This window comes from Sciurus vulgaris (assembly GCF_902686455.1).
Source record: "Sciurus vulgaris genome assembly, chromosome: 12".
Classification (NCBI taxonomy): Eukaryota; Metazoa; Chordata; class Mammalia; order Rodentia; family Sciuridae; genus Sciurus; species Sciurus vulgaris.
Window position 1 is genome coordinate 58881910 of NC_136473.1, and position 17795 is coordinate 58899704.

The following is a 17795-nucleotide window of genomic DNA, read 5'->3' on the forward strand; positions in this document are numbered from 1 at the left end:
TCTCCATGAGAATAGTCAAGAAAGGAGCCGTGTGAATAGTGGAAGGAGGGGAATGTTAAGAAGGTAAGAAGGAAGATGCTGAAGTTGGAATGGAAGGGAGAAAAGATAGATGAAGGAAATAGTGGGGAATGGCATAAAGAATATGGAAAGGGAACATGTAAAATGGTAAATCTGTATAGCAATGGTGATGTGATATTAATATATATATTTCTGAATATTTAGGAAGAGTCAGAGCCTGTAACTTCTAAGGCTTCTTCAACAAGCACACCTGGTAAGTCCAGGAAAGATATTTTAACCTTTATAAATTTTCCCTAAATACTACTTTCTAATTAAAAATATCCCATTTCTCATGTTTGAATCAAGCGACTACTTGGTCACTAAGATGTTAAAGTTCTTTGTTCACACTTGAAAGCATTGACTTTTTTTCTCTGCTTTTTGTATTCCTAGAAGCCATTGTTGTTCTCTTCCTGGTGTTGTAAAATCTGCTAAAACTCAACATTTTTCTCATAATTGTCTTTTAAAGTCATATTTTTTACACATCTCTGTGTATTGTTATCCATGATTTGAGGTTGCTTGCTAAAACAAGGAAAATACATTATTAGACAATGGGAATGTTTTTAATAGTTCTTTAAGGTAAAAATTAAGTGAGCATATGAAAACTGCATTCTATTTTCAAAACATTCTTAAATTGAGAAGGTTGTCATTTTAACCATTCATTTGGATGTTGATAACCAAGGAAATAAAACTTCTAATTTGTAAGCTAAAAATTCTTAAGCTTTTGGGAAATATTTTTTAATACAGTAAAGTTTCTGACATTGATAATGCTTGGACATAGCTTATATTACTTAGACTATTGACAACATATTTTACTGGAAGTACTTAGTAATATTCCATCCAAGCTGGGAATATGAGATTGTTACATATTTACATATTCATCTTTGTATTTGATCAGACTAAGAACTGGACTCTTTGCCTCCTTAACTATTCTGGAATGAAGTAACATATTTGATAAATTAATATCCACAATGGTCCATCGAAGCCATTATAGAGAAATATCTATATTAATTCCTACATATTTTGATTTAGAGACTACCAGCTGCCTTTAGAATTTCATTTTTAAAACATACTTTTGTTTTTGTCTCATTTCTATTTATTTTTGTTATTTTTTGTTTGTCTCATAACAGTAGTCTGAATTATAAATCAGAATTAATTATATGTACTGCTATTAGAACCATAGATAATTTAGAAGTAAACCATAGAGTTACAGAATTTTTAGAATATATGAGAATCATAAATTCTCTCCCTAGAGGGAAAAATCATTTTTATACAAATTTCCTCATAATTTGAAAGTGTTCCTGAATTCCCAGAAGGTTATCCATAGGCCCCAGGTTAAGAACTGACCTTGCCTAACATATATTTCCTTATTTCAAAAATGAAAAACTAAAGCATGAGTTTTTGTGTATATTTGCATGTGTATGCCATACATATAAAATATATCTACTCCCCCCCACTTGTTTCATTTAGCATTTTTAATTGGCATTGTGTCAGACACTTCATAGGCCAAAAGGAACTGAAAGTTAAAGACCTGGAGCACAGAAAACTCTAATCCAGTTGAGAAGATGAGCTACATATGAGGAAAAGTTAATCTTTTATAACTATATGTTGAACATTAATGTGTCAGAGAGGGAAGAGATTTTATGTGGAGCTACCTGGGCCATTGTTACATTGTAGAGTATTTGGTTTGATTGAAAGTAGGGGAAGGAAACAGAGGCATGGCATTCAAGCCAAGCAAAAAGAGACCGGGAGATAATATAGACTCACCTGTCTACAATTGAGAATTCTTTTTGAGTAGTATTGGACAAGTGAGTTGAAAACAAAAAGGTTGAGGGTAAAGCTCAGGAGTTGAGGCTTTAGCCTACACATATTGGGTTGATGTGTAATGAGCTGGAACTGTTTTCAGCACATTAAAGTGGCACTTGTGAGTATTGTGACATAGAATCAGGGAGGAGTTAGAGAAACCAAATGGGAAGCTCTGCTAGTGCCAGTAGAAATCCAGTGTTTCCAAAGACCCAGCCTCAGCTCTTCCTCCTGAAACACACATAGAACCCCTTAGAGAGGATGGCCTTATTTCCTATGTGCCACAGAGCTGAACAACTCTTCCTCACAGCCAGCTGAGCCTGTTTAAGATTAAAAGAGGGTTGTGGTTTGGAATGGAGAAAGGACCTCAGCCAGTGGTTAAAAGGTAGCACTCACTGCATCTTATTCACTTTGGAATTACTTTCTTATCTTTCTACCTTTCTGTTTGGTGACTGCCTTCATGACTGTTCCCCTCCCTGTTCAAGTTGTCCCTCAGTTTTATTCAGAACTTTTCACCTCTAGGGCTGGTGTGTTGAATGTGTTTCTGATTCTGGCTGTCCTGGACACCATCTGATTATTTGATGTTCCCCAGCCACCTCTGGATCTTGCCACTACTGTGGCAGTCATTGAGAGAATATGTTAGATATTAGAATGTAAAAGAAGAAAGAAAAAAGTATTGTGAAAAAGAAAAGCGGTGATTAAATGATGATTAATGCAAGATTAGTGATGACTCTAGGACAGCCAGATAGATGCCTTCTCATAGCAGAAATCTAGAACCAAAAGCTGTTCTTCCTGAAAGAGTTCTCTTTTAGTTTTGCATATATATATTTTGAAGAGACTACCCAAAAGCTACCTAACGGAGTGCAGAAGCCAGCCGAGCAACTTGCTACATTGGAACTCAGAACAGTTTTATGGTTAAAACATGTAGCAAGATCACAGTTCATCTTAGACTTGATTTTTCACGTGGCTCAAATGCCTTTCTTCCATGACAAAATCTCATTTCTCATTTTATCTAGTCATCCACTGAGGCCAATGACAGCATCAGTGTGTCAGTCAAATTAGAAAAAAGTTCAGAGCACCATAGGCAACCAACCAGTGAATCATTACTTAGCATCTTATAATGAGAACTTAGAGTGAGTTTACTTATATTTAACCGGATTATCTGCTAACTCCAGAGAATTGATTAAGAATTAGGGAAATACAATAGAATTAATTGTATGATTCTGAAATTTATTTTGAGTTATTTATAAATATTTTTACCAAGAGAACTGTTTGGATTTTGATGAAATGCTGAAGTACATGAAGACATTACAGATTATGTTTTTATTTTACTATTGGCACTAAAAATAGATTAAAATAGTATGGATACTATCTCATTCTAATTAACTATCCTAATTAAAATTTTTATCCCTTTCTTATATGTTTATTAGAAAAACTTCTTACCATTTGGTTTATAGAACTATAATACTTATATTTTACAATCTTAAGTTCTTTTAGAGAAATATCTACTTACTACTTTCTCCTTATTTTAAGGTCTGAAACTGTGCATGTTAGAATATTTATTTAAATTAATGTTTAGGATTTAAATAACATTTTTATTTATCTACAATATATAAAAACAGGGTGGCATTTTAGTATTTTGTTGTTTTACAATAACTCTGGAAAGCACATAAGGCATTTAATAACATTTGTTCCTTCCTTTTAAAGAACCAACCAGAAAACCTTGGGAAAGAACAAATACAATGAATGGCAGCAAGTCACCCGTTATCTCCAGGTATCAATTTTTTCCTAAGTTTTATATTATATGTGTATCTAAAAAGAAATAAACGTAGTTGTACTGTAGAAAGAATTTAATTGTAGATTAGAAATTGTACAAAAGGAGCACATAAAATAGTCACAGTCCATCTTCTATTGGACAACCACTGAGCCCAATGTATTTTTAGTTAGTACCCGTTGAATTTTACCCTGTATTTATTAACCAGATGCTCTGAAATTTTAAGAATAGTTTTATCCCTCCGAATTTATTTATTTTGAAAAATCAAAACTATGGAAAGCTTGAAAGAATGCTTCGCAAATACTTATATATCCATCACGTAGGTTCACATGTTAACATTTTGCTACGTTCATCTTAATTATATACATATCCATACTTTTCCCCCTTCTGAATAGTGTAAAAGCAAATTGCAAATTAAGTGCTGCTTCACTCTAAATATTTTAGCATTTTTCTGAAGAACCAGGACTTATCCTGTGTAATCAGAATATCATTACAACCCCAAGAAATTTAACATTGAGCCAATAATATCATCTTATATAATGTATATTCACATTTTCCATTGATCCAAATGACATCCTTCATAGGTTTTTTTTTTTTTTTTTTTTTTAAACATAATTTTTGGAAGAAACTTCTATATTTTAAACTGAAAATTAGCTGGAGATAAAAGACTGTAGTTTGTAACAACAGAATAAAACTTAAAATTTTGAATTTATGAAATAGAAATTTGCTGCCCCAGTTGAAACTTATAATCAAGTTAGAACAGATAGTGCCCAGAAACTACCACATGTGAGCATAGCAAGCAAACTAAGTATTTCTTAGTTGTCATACCTGATTGTCATGGCTAAATTTAAGCTATAGGTCTTGAACATAGAAATTTTTTCTTGGTTTATGAAATAGTTTAAAAGGCTCATATTTTTTCCCAGACAAAAAAGATATGTATTTAGAGACTTTTTATCTTTACTTTCTGAGCTACCTGCCTTATTTTTTGCCTCTTAAAAAAGCAAACTTGACTCTAATTATAGAAACCTATTAAAGAATAATAAGTACAAAGATAGACTTCATATTATCACAGACCTGTTCTACGTTATCCTAAATCTAAATTTGGATTTAGCTTTGTGTGGTTCTTTCTGATGGCAGGAAAGAATATTCGGTGATGACACAATTATTTAAGTGCCACAAAGAATCCAGGCCTTTTTGAATGTATAAAAGCTTTTGGTTCGTAAAAACTGAAAGATGGTTATATTTAAGTTCAGAAGAAAATGAAGGGAATTGCTTTTGGAGAACATGTTTTTTCAGTAGAACAGAAAAATTGAACATTATGTTTCTCAGATACCTGACTCATGAGGTGACCTTATATCTCTAATAGTTAGTTTTTCTTCAGTAGAACATTAGGACACCTGATTTATCAAGTATGTAATAGAACAGGGCTGTGATGTGTCATTGGTCCTTTGAAGATCTAAATTGTGACAGAGAAGAGTCCTTTCCTTTTTTTTTTTTTTTTTTTTTTTGCCATTAGCCTGCATTCCTATAGGAATGACAGGAGTCAGATGAGTGAGCTTATTTAGAACTAAGCCTGAGTTGATGGTTAAAGTTGTATCTTGGAAGGGATATGAAAGAGAGGTTCTCCAAGTGGAATAAGTTCTTTGATCTGTTTGGTCTCATTTAGTAAAGAAAAAATTTCTTTGATTTTTTTTTTTTTTTTCTCCAGACTTTTAAAGGAATTTTAGTAAGTGCTTGAAAGGTCACCATTTTTAAAATGTTTTATATGGATTAATTGAACCTTGGTAATCATGTTCCAACTCCATTAGATGGTTTCTCTCCCAACCTTTACCAAGATAGAAATTCTGACATACCTGAATATTTCCTGACCTCTCTTGTACTACTTTTGATAGATTAGATACATCTACCATTTGTATGTTTAAGACCTACATATATACATGTGTTAAACTTTCACCAAAAACAGTTTTAAACGTTAGAATATTTTAAAAATCTTTCAAAGGCAAAGAATGGTATTGCCATTCTAAGTTATCTCCCCTGTTCTTTCTGAAGGCAAGTACCTTGGCCATTTTATGTTTATATGTCTAATTCTCGCCCTGTAGTGAAAGTACCCATTTCTCTTTGTAATATCCATGTGAATATTATGGTAAGATGAGTTAAATAATGAGATGCTGCATTATGCTAAATTTATTAAGTGAAGATGTCAGGAGAGTAAAAGTAAGAATAATGTTGTAAAAATGTTTTAAATTATGACTGGAACATAACATTTGAAAATTTGAATTATTTCTATAGCTTTAATTTAAGAACTTACTGATCTTGGGACTAGGGAGTGTGGTTCAATGGTAGAGTGCTTGCCTAGCATGGGCAAGGTCCTGGGTTCAATTCCCACTACACACACAAAAAGAACCTTATTAATCCTTGTATTCATAATAGGGAGGATGTTCCTTACATACCTGCGAACAGTTTTGTATAGTTCAAAAGCCATAATGATTTTGAGTCTGTTGGTTAATATTCACTGTAACAGAATTTTCTTTCTGTGTTTTAATACTGGTAGGTTTTACTGTGTCTACAGCCTACAAAAGTGCCACTATGTAAATATTTTTAAAATTTTTTCTGTAATCGTCAAGTAAGTGGTATCCTCACATAACTAAGATAAATCTCAAAATATTTTTTAATTAAGGAAAACAATTATTTAAGAATAACAGATTCCTTTAATTCTTATTTTCTTTGCTGTAACTAAAAAACTTAGAAAGCAGTAACATCATGAGGATTATTTTTTCTAAAGTTCTATTATGTATCCCTTTAAATGATTTTTCCCCTTCATAGACGGGATTCTCCAAGGAAAAATCAGATTGTTTTTGACAACAGGTCCTATGATTCATTACACAGGTATCATCCTGCTGTGACTTTGTGATTTGAGACTTTTAAATAACATGTTCAGGATAGGGCTGAGCTTTTTCTACCTGGATTGGTAATCACCACAAGGAGGATATTTAGGAAGATTGAGTCTCTCAATTTTAGCTGTATTTTGAACACTTCAATAAAAACAAAAACCTGCCATTACTTTGAAGTCAAACTAGGGTGAATATAAATGGTAAACATCAGAAATCCTAGAATGGAAATCTAAGGCCACATATATTGTCTAGGTTATTCATAGCTTTAACATTTTTTGTTAAAAGGTTCTGTTCATGATCATGAGACAGGCTTTTAAAGTGTGGAAAAGAAGATCCTGTGCTGGTTGTTACTGGAACACAGGACAATATTATAGCCACAGTTGTGGATATTCTTTGAGAAAAATGTTTCCTAGATACTGTATAGTAGATTGAATATCTTTAATAACTTAACCTAACATCCTGAACTGACTTTTTTTCTAGGGTGTGCCTATTATGCCATTTTTTTAATGTGAATCATTTAGGGCTGGGGGCAGGTGTATATAGTTTGCATGCACATGCACACAGGCACACCAAAGGGTAGGTGTGGGGGGATAAAACATCTGTTTCTCATTGTAAAATTTTGTTGTTGTTGTTGTTTTAGTTGTAGGCAGACACAGTACCTTTATTTTATTTTTATGTGGTGCTGAGGATCGAACCCAGAACCTCACGCATGCTAGGCGAGTGCTCTACCACTGAGCCACAACCTCAGCCCCTCAATGTAAAATTTTGACAGTGAAATACCAAGTACTTTTCAGCTATTTATAGAACTTGGCAGATTGTAGTACAATTGTTTTATAGGCAGGTGTCTAGAATCAACACTTTTCATAAAACAATATAATCCTCTGAGAAACCCTTATATTTTGTTAGTAATTATGTTGAAGACATGGGATTAAGAAAACATTAAATATATTCATGTTATCATATGTGTCTGTTTTGTAAAATACACATCAAGTTTACTGAAAAACATGAATTAAATAGTATATAGATGGGGTGTCTATGATTAGGAGTTCTGTAATCAGACTGATCAAATTCCTGTTAAAACTATTTTCATGTTATGATGATCAACATATTTGATAATTTAGTTTTATCATCTAATCTTACCTCCTTAAAATGTTTATATTGCAGTAACAAAATAGTTTTTCCTGCTTTATGTTGAAATGGAGTAATTGTTCTGAATAAAAGACTTATTAAGAAAATTTGCTGTGCTGGAATTGTGGCTCGGTGGTGGAGTGCTTGCCCAGCACGCATGAGGCACTGACTGGGTTCAATCCTTAGCACCACATTCAAAACTAAATAAAGTCATTTAAAAAATCCACTTTAAAAAAAAAAATTGCTAGAAATAGAAAAATAGTATTTAACAATGAAATCTACTTCTTTCACACATAGTACTCCAGAATAATGTTGAAAAACCTTTAAAAAAAAAAAAAAGTGGTGATTACGTCTTTCCTTCAGTATGAAAAGTTCCCCCCTTGAGTTAATTCTCATGGTGGTGGTGGTGATGATAGATTGCATGTTAGCATGAATTAAACTTTATAAAAACTGCATGTTTCCACAATGGTTTATAACACAATTTTTCACTTGTTTAGTAAATATATATTTATAGCATACTGCTCAGAAATGTAGCATATTATAGTTTTTCACATGAAATTTCAGAGATATTTATTATATAACTTAAGAGAAAATAACTAGGTGTGCCACTAAATATGATTAAAAGCAAAACAGTAATTAATAATTTAATTCTGGAGAACAGGAATAGATAGCATGAGTATATGAAATGCAGTTTGTCACCTTCAGGAATATTTACTAGAGGGTCAGGCATGGCAGCATGTACCTATAATCCCAGTGACTGAGTAGGCCGAGGCAGTAGAATCACAAGTTCAAGGCCAGCATCATCAACTTAGTGAGGCCCTAAGCAACTTAAAGAGACCCTGTCTCAGAATGAAAGATAAAAAGAACTAGGCATATAGCTCGGTGGCAGAGTATCCCTCGTTCAATCCCCAGTATCAAAAAAGAAGAATATTTACTAGACTGGACTCTACACAAATATTAGGACTTACATACTGTGAATCTCAGTAAATCTTAAGTGACTGGAATTAAGTTGTCTCTTTAGCATAGTAAGAAGGTGTGTCCTCACAAGAAGAAAGGAAATATTTCATACAAATCTTATCCTCTCCAGTGCAGAACTCAGTGCTTATTGAATGACATTATCAGAAAGTTGTTATTTTCCTTTGTTTCATATAAGCAGATACCTAATAAAGTATAATTGATTGGCCTGTTCATAATAATCTTAAGTAATAATATGTTTGGGTATTAAAACAAATATACTATTTTTTCTTCATGAACAATGTCTATGGGCATTATATTTTATGAGGTAGAAATTATAATGTTGAAAAGTTGTGAGTGTGTGTGTGTGTGTGTGTGTGTGTGTGTGTGTGTATATATATATATATATATATATAGGGTTTCAGTTCAGATTTGTAACTCTGCTAACCCAGAAGATAAAGGAGAACTTCAAATAAAACTCCAGGCTTTCTACTGAGGGTTTTTCTCTTATTGCCAGAATTGGAGAGGGAGCCATGACTGATTTATTTGGTGCTGAAACTTTTGCTTAAAATATGCCTGCTTTCTAAGATTTGTCATGTAAAATTTTTAATAGAAGCTAAGTTTTTTAAACTAATTGATCATTAGTTTCTGTCTGGCATTTCCTTGTTGGACTTGTTTTTTTTTTCTTTTTTTAAGCCATGTAAGTTTTTAGAAACATTTAGCCTGAAACAGCATTCAAATGATGTCTCTATAAAAACTTCATAAGAAATAGCCACATAGACAATTAGATATGAATAGACCTCTAATCTAATTTATCCTTTCTTCCAATATTGTTTGTTTTAGTTCTAGAAATGGAATAAAATAGATAGAAAAAAATGCTTACTAAAATGTTTTCTTCCTGCAAATGGTGGCAAAGAATTTGTACACAGATGTATATTAGAATGAAATATTCAAGTTTTTATATTTTTCTATTTATTTACTGAATATTAGTAGATAATATAAAATTTTTAAAGAAGTATAAAACAAGATTGTATTACTTTGACCTTGGAAATTTCATCTGGCCTCTTCATCTGTCATGATCAAGATGTGACTTGTTACCTGGTCACCTGCCTCATGCCCAAACTGTCTTCTGCTCTTTACTGAAGAAATCTCAACATCTTGTCACGTTTTTCTAGTTTATAAATAACTAAAAATAGTGAAAAAAATTTGTTTTCTGTTCTAATCAGTCTGTGATCTTTAACAATTAACTTTTTAACAAAATGTGTTTTATTTAAGAAATGTGTTTAAATCTAATGTTGGGTTAGTAAGGTTACAGTTATTTGTGAGCTCGTAATATCATAAGTATTGTTTACCTGTCCTGGAAATTGCATTTGTACAGACCAAAATCCACACCCTCATCACAGCCCAGTGCCAATGGAGTCCAGACAGAAGGACTTGACTATGACAGACTGAAGCAGGTGGGTGCTCTCCTTTACTTTATACTGGTTTCTTTTTAAAAGGTATCTTGTATGTATGTAAGTGCATTGTGTATAATTGTAAGAAAAGCATGAGCTTCTACTTCCCCTTATCATATTGGGAAAAATGGACTCAACAAATCTGATTTTGGCAAGAATGTGAGGAGGATAACGTTCTCATATACTTCTACTTTCTAAGAGGCACTTGGGAATACAACTCAAAAGCCATTGACTCCAGCAATTTCATGTCAAGGAGTTTATGCAAGTAAATTCATGCAAAGTATTGTAGACGTATACAAATACATAGTGGGGCGTAGGGGTTCTGTAGCCATTAAGGAATCTCAGTTTAGGATATTTAACACTTACCTGTCTGTGTTAGGTTAAACAGGTAACAAATATGTGCATTTACCTCAGTTTTTTAAAAGAAAAATACTTACCATGTTTTGGATACATATATGCACTATATTTAATACCTGTGTACCAGGGAGGAGTTACAGGTGATAAGATTACAAGTTTTAAAGTGTCTTATTTCTAAGAGGTGAAATAATTTTTTTCTGATATAACAAATTTTTAAACTGAAAAGCTACTTGAAATGTTAAATTGAGTTATGTAATTTGAAAAGAAAGCATGTAGTTATTGATAATCAAGACCTTGTTTTGCTTTGTATTAAATGTCTTTCATTTCTTGAGAATGCTTTAACAGACCATTTGCACACATTTGAACATATAGTAAATTCTTAAATTACCTGAAGTAGTGGAGTAGAAGGGAAATAGATTTGATTTGGGGGATTATTTGAAGATTAATCTGAATAAATGTACCTATTAACTCCTATAATAACCATTGTTTCTTGGTTTCATTGTTATTTTATACATGAAAAGTTTTTCTTTAATGAGCATTAACAGAGCAGTGTAATTTCAAACTAATCCTCCCAAAGATAGTTGGTTTTTCATCCATTTAGCTTTGAATCAACAGTTCTTGAAGAAGGATCACCCAGGGCATCCCTATTAAAACAGAAAGAAAATGTAGGCCACATACATATTTTAAATTTTTCTAGTAATATTTTTAAAAGGGTGAAATTAATTTTAATTTTTACTTGACCTAATATATTTGAAATAAACTCATTTCAGTGTATTGTCAGTATATTTTGGAATTCTGTTGAGTTATTTCATGTTATCTTCTTCATGCTAAGTCTTTGAAATCTGGTTTATGTTTTAGACTTACACAACACATATCATTTCAGACTAGCCACACTTCAGGTGCTCAGGAACTATGTGTGGTTGGTACCTGCTGTGTTAGCTGGTGTGGGTTCAGCAGGGTTCTGTCCATCTTCATCTCTGCTTCATTAGACCAGCCCCTGAAAAATCCTAAATGCCTTCTAGAAGGATCCTAGATTATTTGAAATATTGTTTGGCAGCTATGTTGACTTCAGAAATTCCCATACTTCAAATCAAGCAACCAGTTCGCCAAGAGCTGAATGTCTAGTAACATATTCCTCTTTGAAACTTGTTTTATATGTGACGTCTCAGACTTCTTCCAGAGGACTATTATCTTTTCTAGAAACTATTTGAATCGTACCTTTTACTGTATGACAGAGTAGCTATTTTAGTTTTAGAAAGCATTTTATTTCATATCTTGCTAGGCAAGAATAAGCAAAGATTGGGAAAGGAGAAATAGTAAAACAAAATTTACCAAAGTAAGTCTTCTGAGAAATAGAATTTGGATTCTGGAAACAAAAAATGGCTCATCTTAACATTCTTAAGATTGTATATGAGTAAGAAATCTTTTAGTAGTAATTTCTCCCCCTCTCCCCCGCCCCTGGTGTTTTTCTCTAATATTTTAGGACATTTTAGATGAAATGAGGAAGGAATTAACAAAGCTAAAAGAAGAGCTCATTGACGGTAAGTCTTAAGTAAATTTGCTACCTGTTTAAAATATTAAGAATAAGTGTGTTTAAGAAAATGCAAATAAAGAAATTTTTATTACTTGAAGGCAATAACTTTTCCATAGTATCCAGCTCTTTTTTTTGGCTTAGGATGTCAGGGAAGAACTCACTGGCTTATAATGGAAATTATTTGTAAAAATAGGAATAAACAAGATCTTTAAGTTTCACATGTTGTCTGTTATTTGAAAAACTGGGCAGGCAAATTTTTTCTCTAGGTTACCTCTACTCATCTATCCCTCTGTCCCCTTGGTGTTGAGCCCACATAATCAGGTTTTTTGTTTTTGTTTTTGTATACAAAAAGAGGAAAATAAATAAATGTATATATTTTAAGAATTAGTACCAGCTTTGGTAATAAAACAAAGATCTATATAGTGAAAGCTTCAAAAATCAGTGTACTGCTGGGCATGGGTGGTACACACCTGTAATTCCAGCAGCTCAGGAGGCTGAGGCAGGAGGATCATGAGTTTAACCTCATCAACTTAGCAAGCCCCTGTACAACTCAGCAAAACCCTGTCTCTATAAATAAAATGCAAGAAAGGGCTGGGAAATGTGACTCACTGGTTTAAACACCCCTGGGTTCAGCCCCTGGTACCAAAGAAAAGGAAAAAAAAAAAAAAAAAAAATCAGTGTATAACTGTGAATTTGAATACAATCCTTAAGATTTCTTGAGAATGAGTTATGAGTTACTCATCTCTTATCACCTTATAGTTGTATTTACTTTCAATCCTTTTTCTTTCCAGCAATCAGGCAGGAACTGAGCAAGTCAAATACTGCATAGAGAAGCAAACTAAGGAGAGATACAGAACTTTTTAATCTGGAGAGAAAAAGAAAAATTTCCTAGAAGTCCCCTACCCTTATCCCCACCCCCAATGATTTTATGAGCTGTAAGAAGAAAATGGAGACAACCAGTCAGAAGGAGGGAGAAACCAACATCCTCTGAAAACTTTCAGATATTGTGACTCTGGCAATCAGCTATTTCCCTCCCAGTTTGCTGCTTTTTTCTGACCTTTACCACAGGATGGAAGAGAGTCATGTTCCTGTTAACAGTTATGCAGAAAACACTAAACTCATCAGGCAAGATCACCGTGCATTGAAATATTTTCATGTTGAGATAAAACTGCACATTTTCCACAATCCATTGCTAAAATAAAGAGGAGAAAGGCTTATGAAGTTTTTTTTTCCCCCCAAGAGAGTGCTGATGAAGAATTTAGCAAGTTCTGCTATTGTATTGTAAAATGTTTCTCTCAGGTTTGTCTTCCTATCATATTTGATATTCCATGAATAATTGAGATCAGCCCTGTGTAGGTTAAGATCATAAACTGTGGAACAAATGAAATTGTATTTGCTTTCAAAGGGTGATATTTGTCAGAAAGTGTCCTAAAAATGATTGGTCCAACTTGAGGAATTTTAGAATGATAGGAAGTCTCTCGAGTTAGCCTTCATGCAATTTTGTAGTTTAAAACATAAAATTCGTCCAGAATTCAAAGATTTAGATGCCTTCCTAAATTGTTACAATGCTTTACCAAATCTATGACTTCTACATAACACAAACCAGTGGTCAAATGTAAAACAGTATACTGTAGATTTACTGTAGGTTTTCAACCTTTTTTAGATTTATGCATGTGGACATTTTTATAATGTACTTACAGTCACCACAATGTTAGCTTTTTTAATTGCAGACAGTAATGCATGTCACTCTAATATGTAGTGGCCTTGTCAAGGCTGAGTCCCAGGGAAAATATTTTGTAGAATATAGGGGAGTGGGAGGAAGGGAAGGAATAATTTTTTTATTTAAAGTTAATTTCTGCACTAACTTTTTCCTCAGTTACCTGCATGAATAGTAATGAGGAATATTTTGTGACTTTAATTGGTAAATATGTTAACAAAACCAAGTACTTAATCTTTTACATCATGTCTTCAGCTATTTGTATTTTAACCAGTAATTTCAATGGTCTGAAACATGATTCTGAGTTTCACATGAATTAAATCTTATTGTGGAACTTAAGAGTTTGATCACTGAATTGGCAGTTATTAATACCTAGGTACCCCTGCAGTGATACAGGTGTTCAGGTACATGTTCCTGATGATGCAGCTGCTTTTGAATTTTGTTATGTTGAAATACAAGAAATAACAATGATGGCAGCAATTAAGGTCACAGAAACTATTAGCTAAAGGGAAATCCCATTGAAGAGTTCTGTAGTTTTCTTTTTAACAAAGTGAGGACTTAGGTGGTGGGAAGGAGTAAGATACTCTATTACCACCCTGTGTTGGGTGTGGGTGGGTGTGCGCTTGCGTGCTGTGTGTGTGTGTAATCCTCTCCCTTCTCTTTGAAATTGGTAAGATTAAAGTAGGGCAGAAATTCTATATGTTACAATGATAGTTTTCTGGAAAATTTAGGAAATCATCCATTCTCCAAGCTCTCCATCTTGATTTATGCTTGAGTTGTTATGTGCCATAATTGCTTTGAAATCTCTTATAATCAAATCTTAAACTAAAAATTGGAAGAAATAATCTACTTTCATCTGCTTTCTAGATTTTGTACATCCCAGTTATAAGACAAAGCTTATTGAAAACATTAATTTCCTAAATTCTGCAGATTTGCAGTTGTTACCACTATAGAGAAGTTTGAGGGAATTCTTTTTCCTTGTTAAAATAGTTTCTGTTTCTGTAGAAATTTCATTATTAGATTAAACTGATGGATGAGCTGTCATAATTCAAGTAAACAGTTCTTTTTTCTATCAATTATTCATTGTCATGTAATAGTAAAGGCATTAAAAATGCAGCAAGCTTATAAATTATTCTCTAAAAGAAACAGGAGGCATTTTCATTTTTATTATTGTTCTTTTAGTTACACAGACACTTTGACAATATAAATGTTTATTTCCCCTATTAAATTTGGTCAGAAATCCTTTTAATTTTGTTGGGTAAGTTAAATAGTCTATAGTGGGTAGAGAGTACTGAGGACAAGTGGCCCAAAGTAAGGTTAAAAAACTAAAATAAAATGCTAAATCTTAAACTGGTTTATGCACTAAACGTTTTGTGCCTTGGTCTAATAAACATAATGTCTGTGTAAAATGACAAAAAAGAACCAGTGTTAAATCATGCTATATTTTCCATCATTGTGCATTATCTCAGATTGCTAAATGTGTTCCTTCCAAAAAGTTCGATTGAATTACTCTACACATATACTGTCATATATGACAGTCCTGTTGTTGTTAGAGATTTCAGTAATTAAAATGGGAAACAAAAGCTTTTTTGCTTATCAAAACTATGTTCCTTGGAACCACGTTATTATGATGGGTTTTGTGCTCTTATACATTGGATGTCTTAAGCTGAAGTACAGTTTAGGGGATCCCTTCTAATTACAGGAAGGTACTGCTTTCCTCAACACTGTGATCTGACCTGTGACAAATCTGTACTATACATTATGTAAATGGCTAACAAGTCAATTGCAAACAAACTGAATGTATAAATCTTAGCGCTGGTGCTGAAATCTCTTCAGAATAGTCATCATGATTTGAAAGTTTGTTTAAAAATTTGCAGGCATCAAGTGTCAATCAAAACTGAAGATGAAACACTAATGAATGTTGAATTCTCATGCTCTAGGTGTACTTCCTTCTTAGATTTTTCAGTTCTCTGCTGTTTTTACCATAACTGTTTCATTTAAATTTCCTAAGCGCTAACTTCATTTGTGCGATTGAAATAAAATTGCAGTATATACATATTGCTCGTTTGTGACACTTAGATAATCTTCTGAAATAATTTTTTCTAAAATATAAGTTGTCTTGGATGTAAAAAAAAAAAAACCTTAAGAGTTCAAGATTTCACTAAAGTTTACATATCACTATTTATATGTTACTGTTTAAAGATTTCAAAAACATCAGAAATACTAAGTAATGTGTACAAAGGGAATATGTGATAATGTATTTACTTTTGTTTGCAATAACTGACCCCATTTGTCTTATTTTCTCAGCACAACTTGACACAGTGTTTTGTAGTTGAGGTTACAAATGTTTGATTTTACTCCATGTTTAACAACATGGACAGATACTAATTTTGAGTTCCATTTTAAAATTCTAATGTCTTCACTAGAAAATTGCCTAGCTACCACGCTTTGTTTTATCAGACCCCAGTCCCCACCCCTGAACACCTGTACATCCCATTATCTTCTCCTCTTTTATGGGCTGCAGGTTCCTATCATTCATTTACATTTGTAATCATTATTGAATCCCCTGTTCTAAGAATATCATTTTTCTCTGTCCCATCTCAAGTTTGTGCTTCTCTTCATATGTCAATCAGAATGTTTTCTATAAACTAAAATCACTTTACATGCAAAAATTAAGCAACACATCTAACCTTTTAAATTTGCCTAACTGCAACTCTTTGTCTTCTAAGTTTTATATATACTAGTGCCATTGTGAAGAATCGGCTTTTTTATGAAGCATGGTTTACAAAGGTGTGCTCTTTTTAATTCATTTTATAGCCATCTTAACTTTATAATTCAAGAAAACAACATGGAGTTAATAATTCCTTTATGCAGCTATTTTAGAAAAAAAAAAAAATTCACTTTACAAAAGAAATTTGCTCCAGCATTTACTTCCAAACTCCAAATCTGATCCTAGTTGTACCATTTTTGTTTTTAATAGATCAATTAATATCTGTGCATCTCCCCAAAGCTCTGAGAAATGAGAAAAGGATCCTAAAAGTATATTGAAATTACTTATGTTTAATACCTCTGACTCTTCACTGAAAGCCATTTATTACTTATAAGTTATATATGTTTTATGTCAAAACTTGATGTATTTATAAGGAATCTCTGTGACTAAGTGAATAAAATTTTTCTAGGTTCCTTTGATTACATAAAGACAGAGGACATTTACTTTCAAGAATAGTTTCTTCTTGACTATAAGCATATTTGACTAAGAAGCTAAAGTTAGCAGCCCCTCAGGAAAAGCCATTTATTTAAGCCAAGCATTGTTGGTAGTCTGTAATGCAAATTTTGTTTGTTCCCTGAATCCCAGATAACTTTTGAGATGTCAAGAGATTTTTTAAAATATATTATAGCATTGGAAAAATTAAGCCTCCAGATTTTATATAGTCTAAAATTGATTTAAATAGAAAGTAAAACTGCAGTAAATTTAGTTTGATAACAGTCTTCATCAGTGGAAGACTAAAGGTCAAGTCACATAAAAGGAAAAATGAGCCTTTTGGAAATAGAGAATTTGAGAACTGCTGAAATATGAACTATGTAGACTTATGTGTCTCCCTAAATAATTTTTCTTTATAAATAACAATCATTGTGAAAGGGTAACAAAATAACTGTGTCCTGATGACTTAGGAAGTTATAAGAATTTGCCACATTTATTGTTTATTTCTGTTGAAATTGATATTGACACATGTGAAAAGCCAGGAAAAGGAAAACGTTACTTTTCCTTTCAATCACTGTTGCACATAAACTTTCTAAACTAAATGGTTAGAGTTATGGAAGGCACATCATAGGCCTTGAGTTCTTGCTGATTGACTTAACATGCAAAATAAACACTGGAACCTTAGGTTAATGTTTGAACCAAGGATCAGTCACTGAGTTGCACCCTAGTATTTTTTGAAGCATATTTAAATACTCAAGATAAACTGAACATAGCTGGAGTCTCTGGAAGCTTCCCATGTAGGACTCAGGATTACTGAGGAAGAAAACACAGGATCCAGGTAAGACAGCAGTGAGGAGAAAACAATTCACCTCCATTGTGCTCTCTTCCCTGCTAGTTGGAAAACTCAAAATACACCAGTGAACTTAT

The 17795-nt window shown here is 32.7% G+C and overlaps 1 protein-coding gene across 11 annotated transcripts in view; it reads left to right on the forward strand.

Moving 5' to 3' along the window:
- ENAH (ENAH actin regulator) overlaps positions 1 to 15724 on the forward strand; it is a 144170-nt gene extending 128446 nt beyond the window's left edge. For 6 of the 11 annotated variants that reach the window (XM_079106656.1, XM_079106659.1, XM_079106663.1 and 3 more), the window contains 6 exons: positions 223 to 271; positions 3565 to 3631; positions 6455 to 6517; positions 9983 to 10061; positions 11899 to 11956; positions 12741 to 15724. In XM_079106656.1, coding sequence (XP_078962782.1) covers positions 223 to 271; positions 3565 to 3631; positions 6455 to 6517; positions 9983 to 10061; positions 11899 to 11956; positions 12741 to 12778 — 354 coding nt within the window. In that variant the 3' untranslated portion in view covers positions 12779 to 15724. The remainder of the gene's footprint in view (positions 1 to 222; positions 272 to 3564; positions 3632 to 6454; positions 6518 to 9982; positions 10062 to 11898; positions 11957 to 12740) is intronic. The other 5 variants (XM_079106660.1, XM_079106661.1, XM_079106665.1 and 2 more) reach the window with 1 other exon arrangement.
- Positions 15725 to 17795: the final 2071 nt, after the last annotated feature.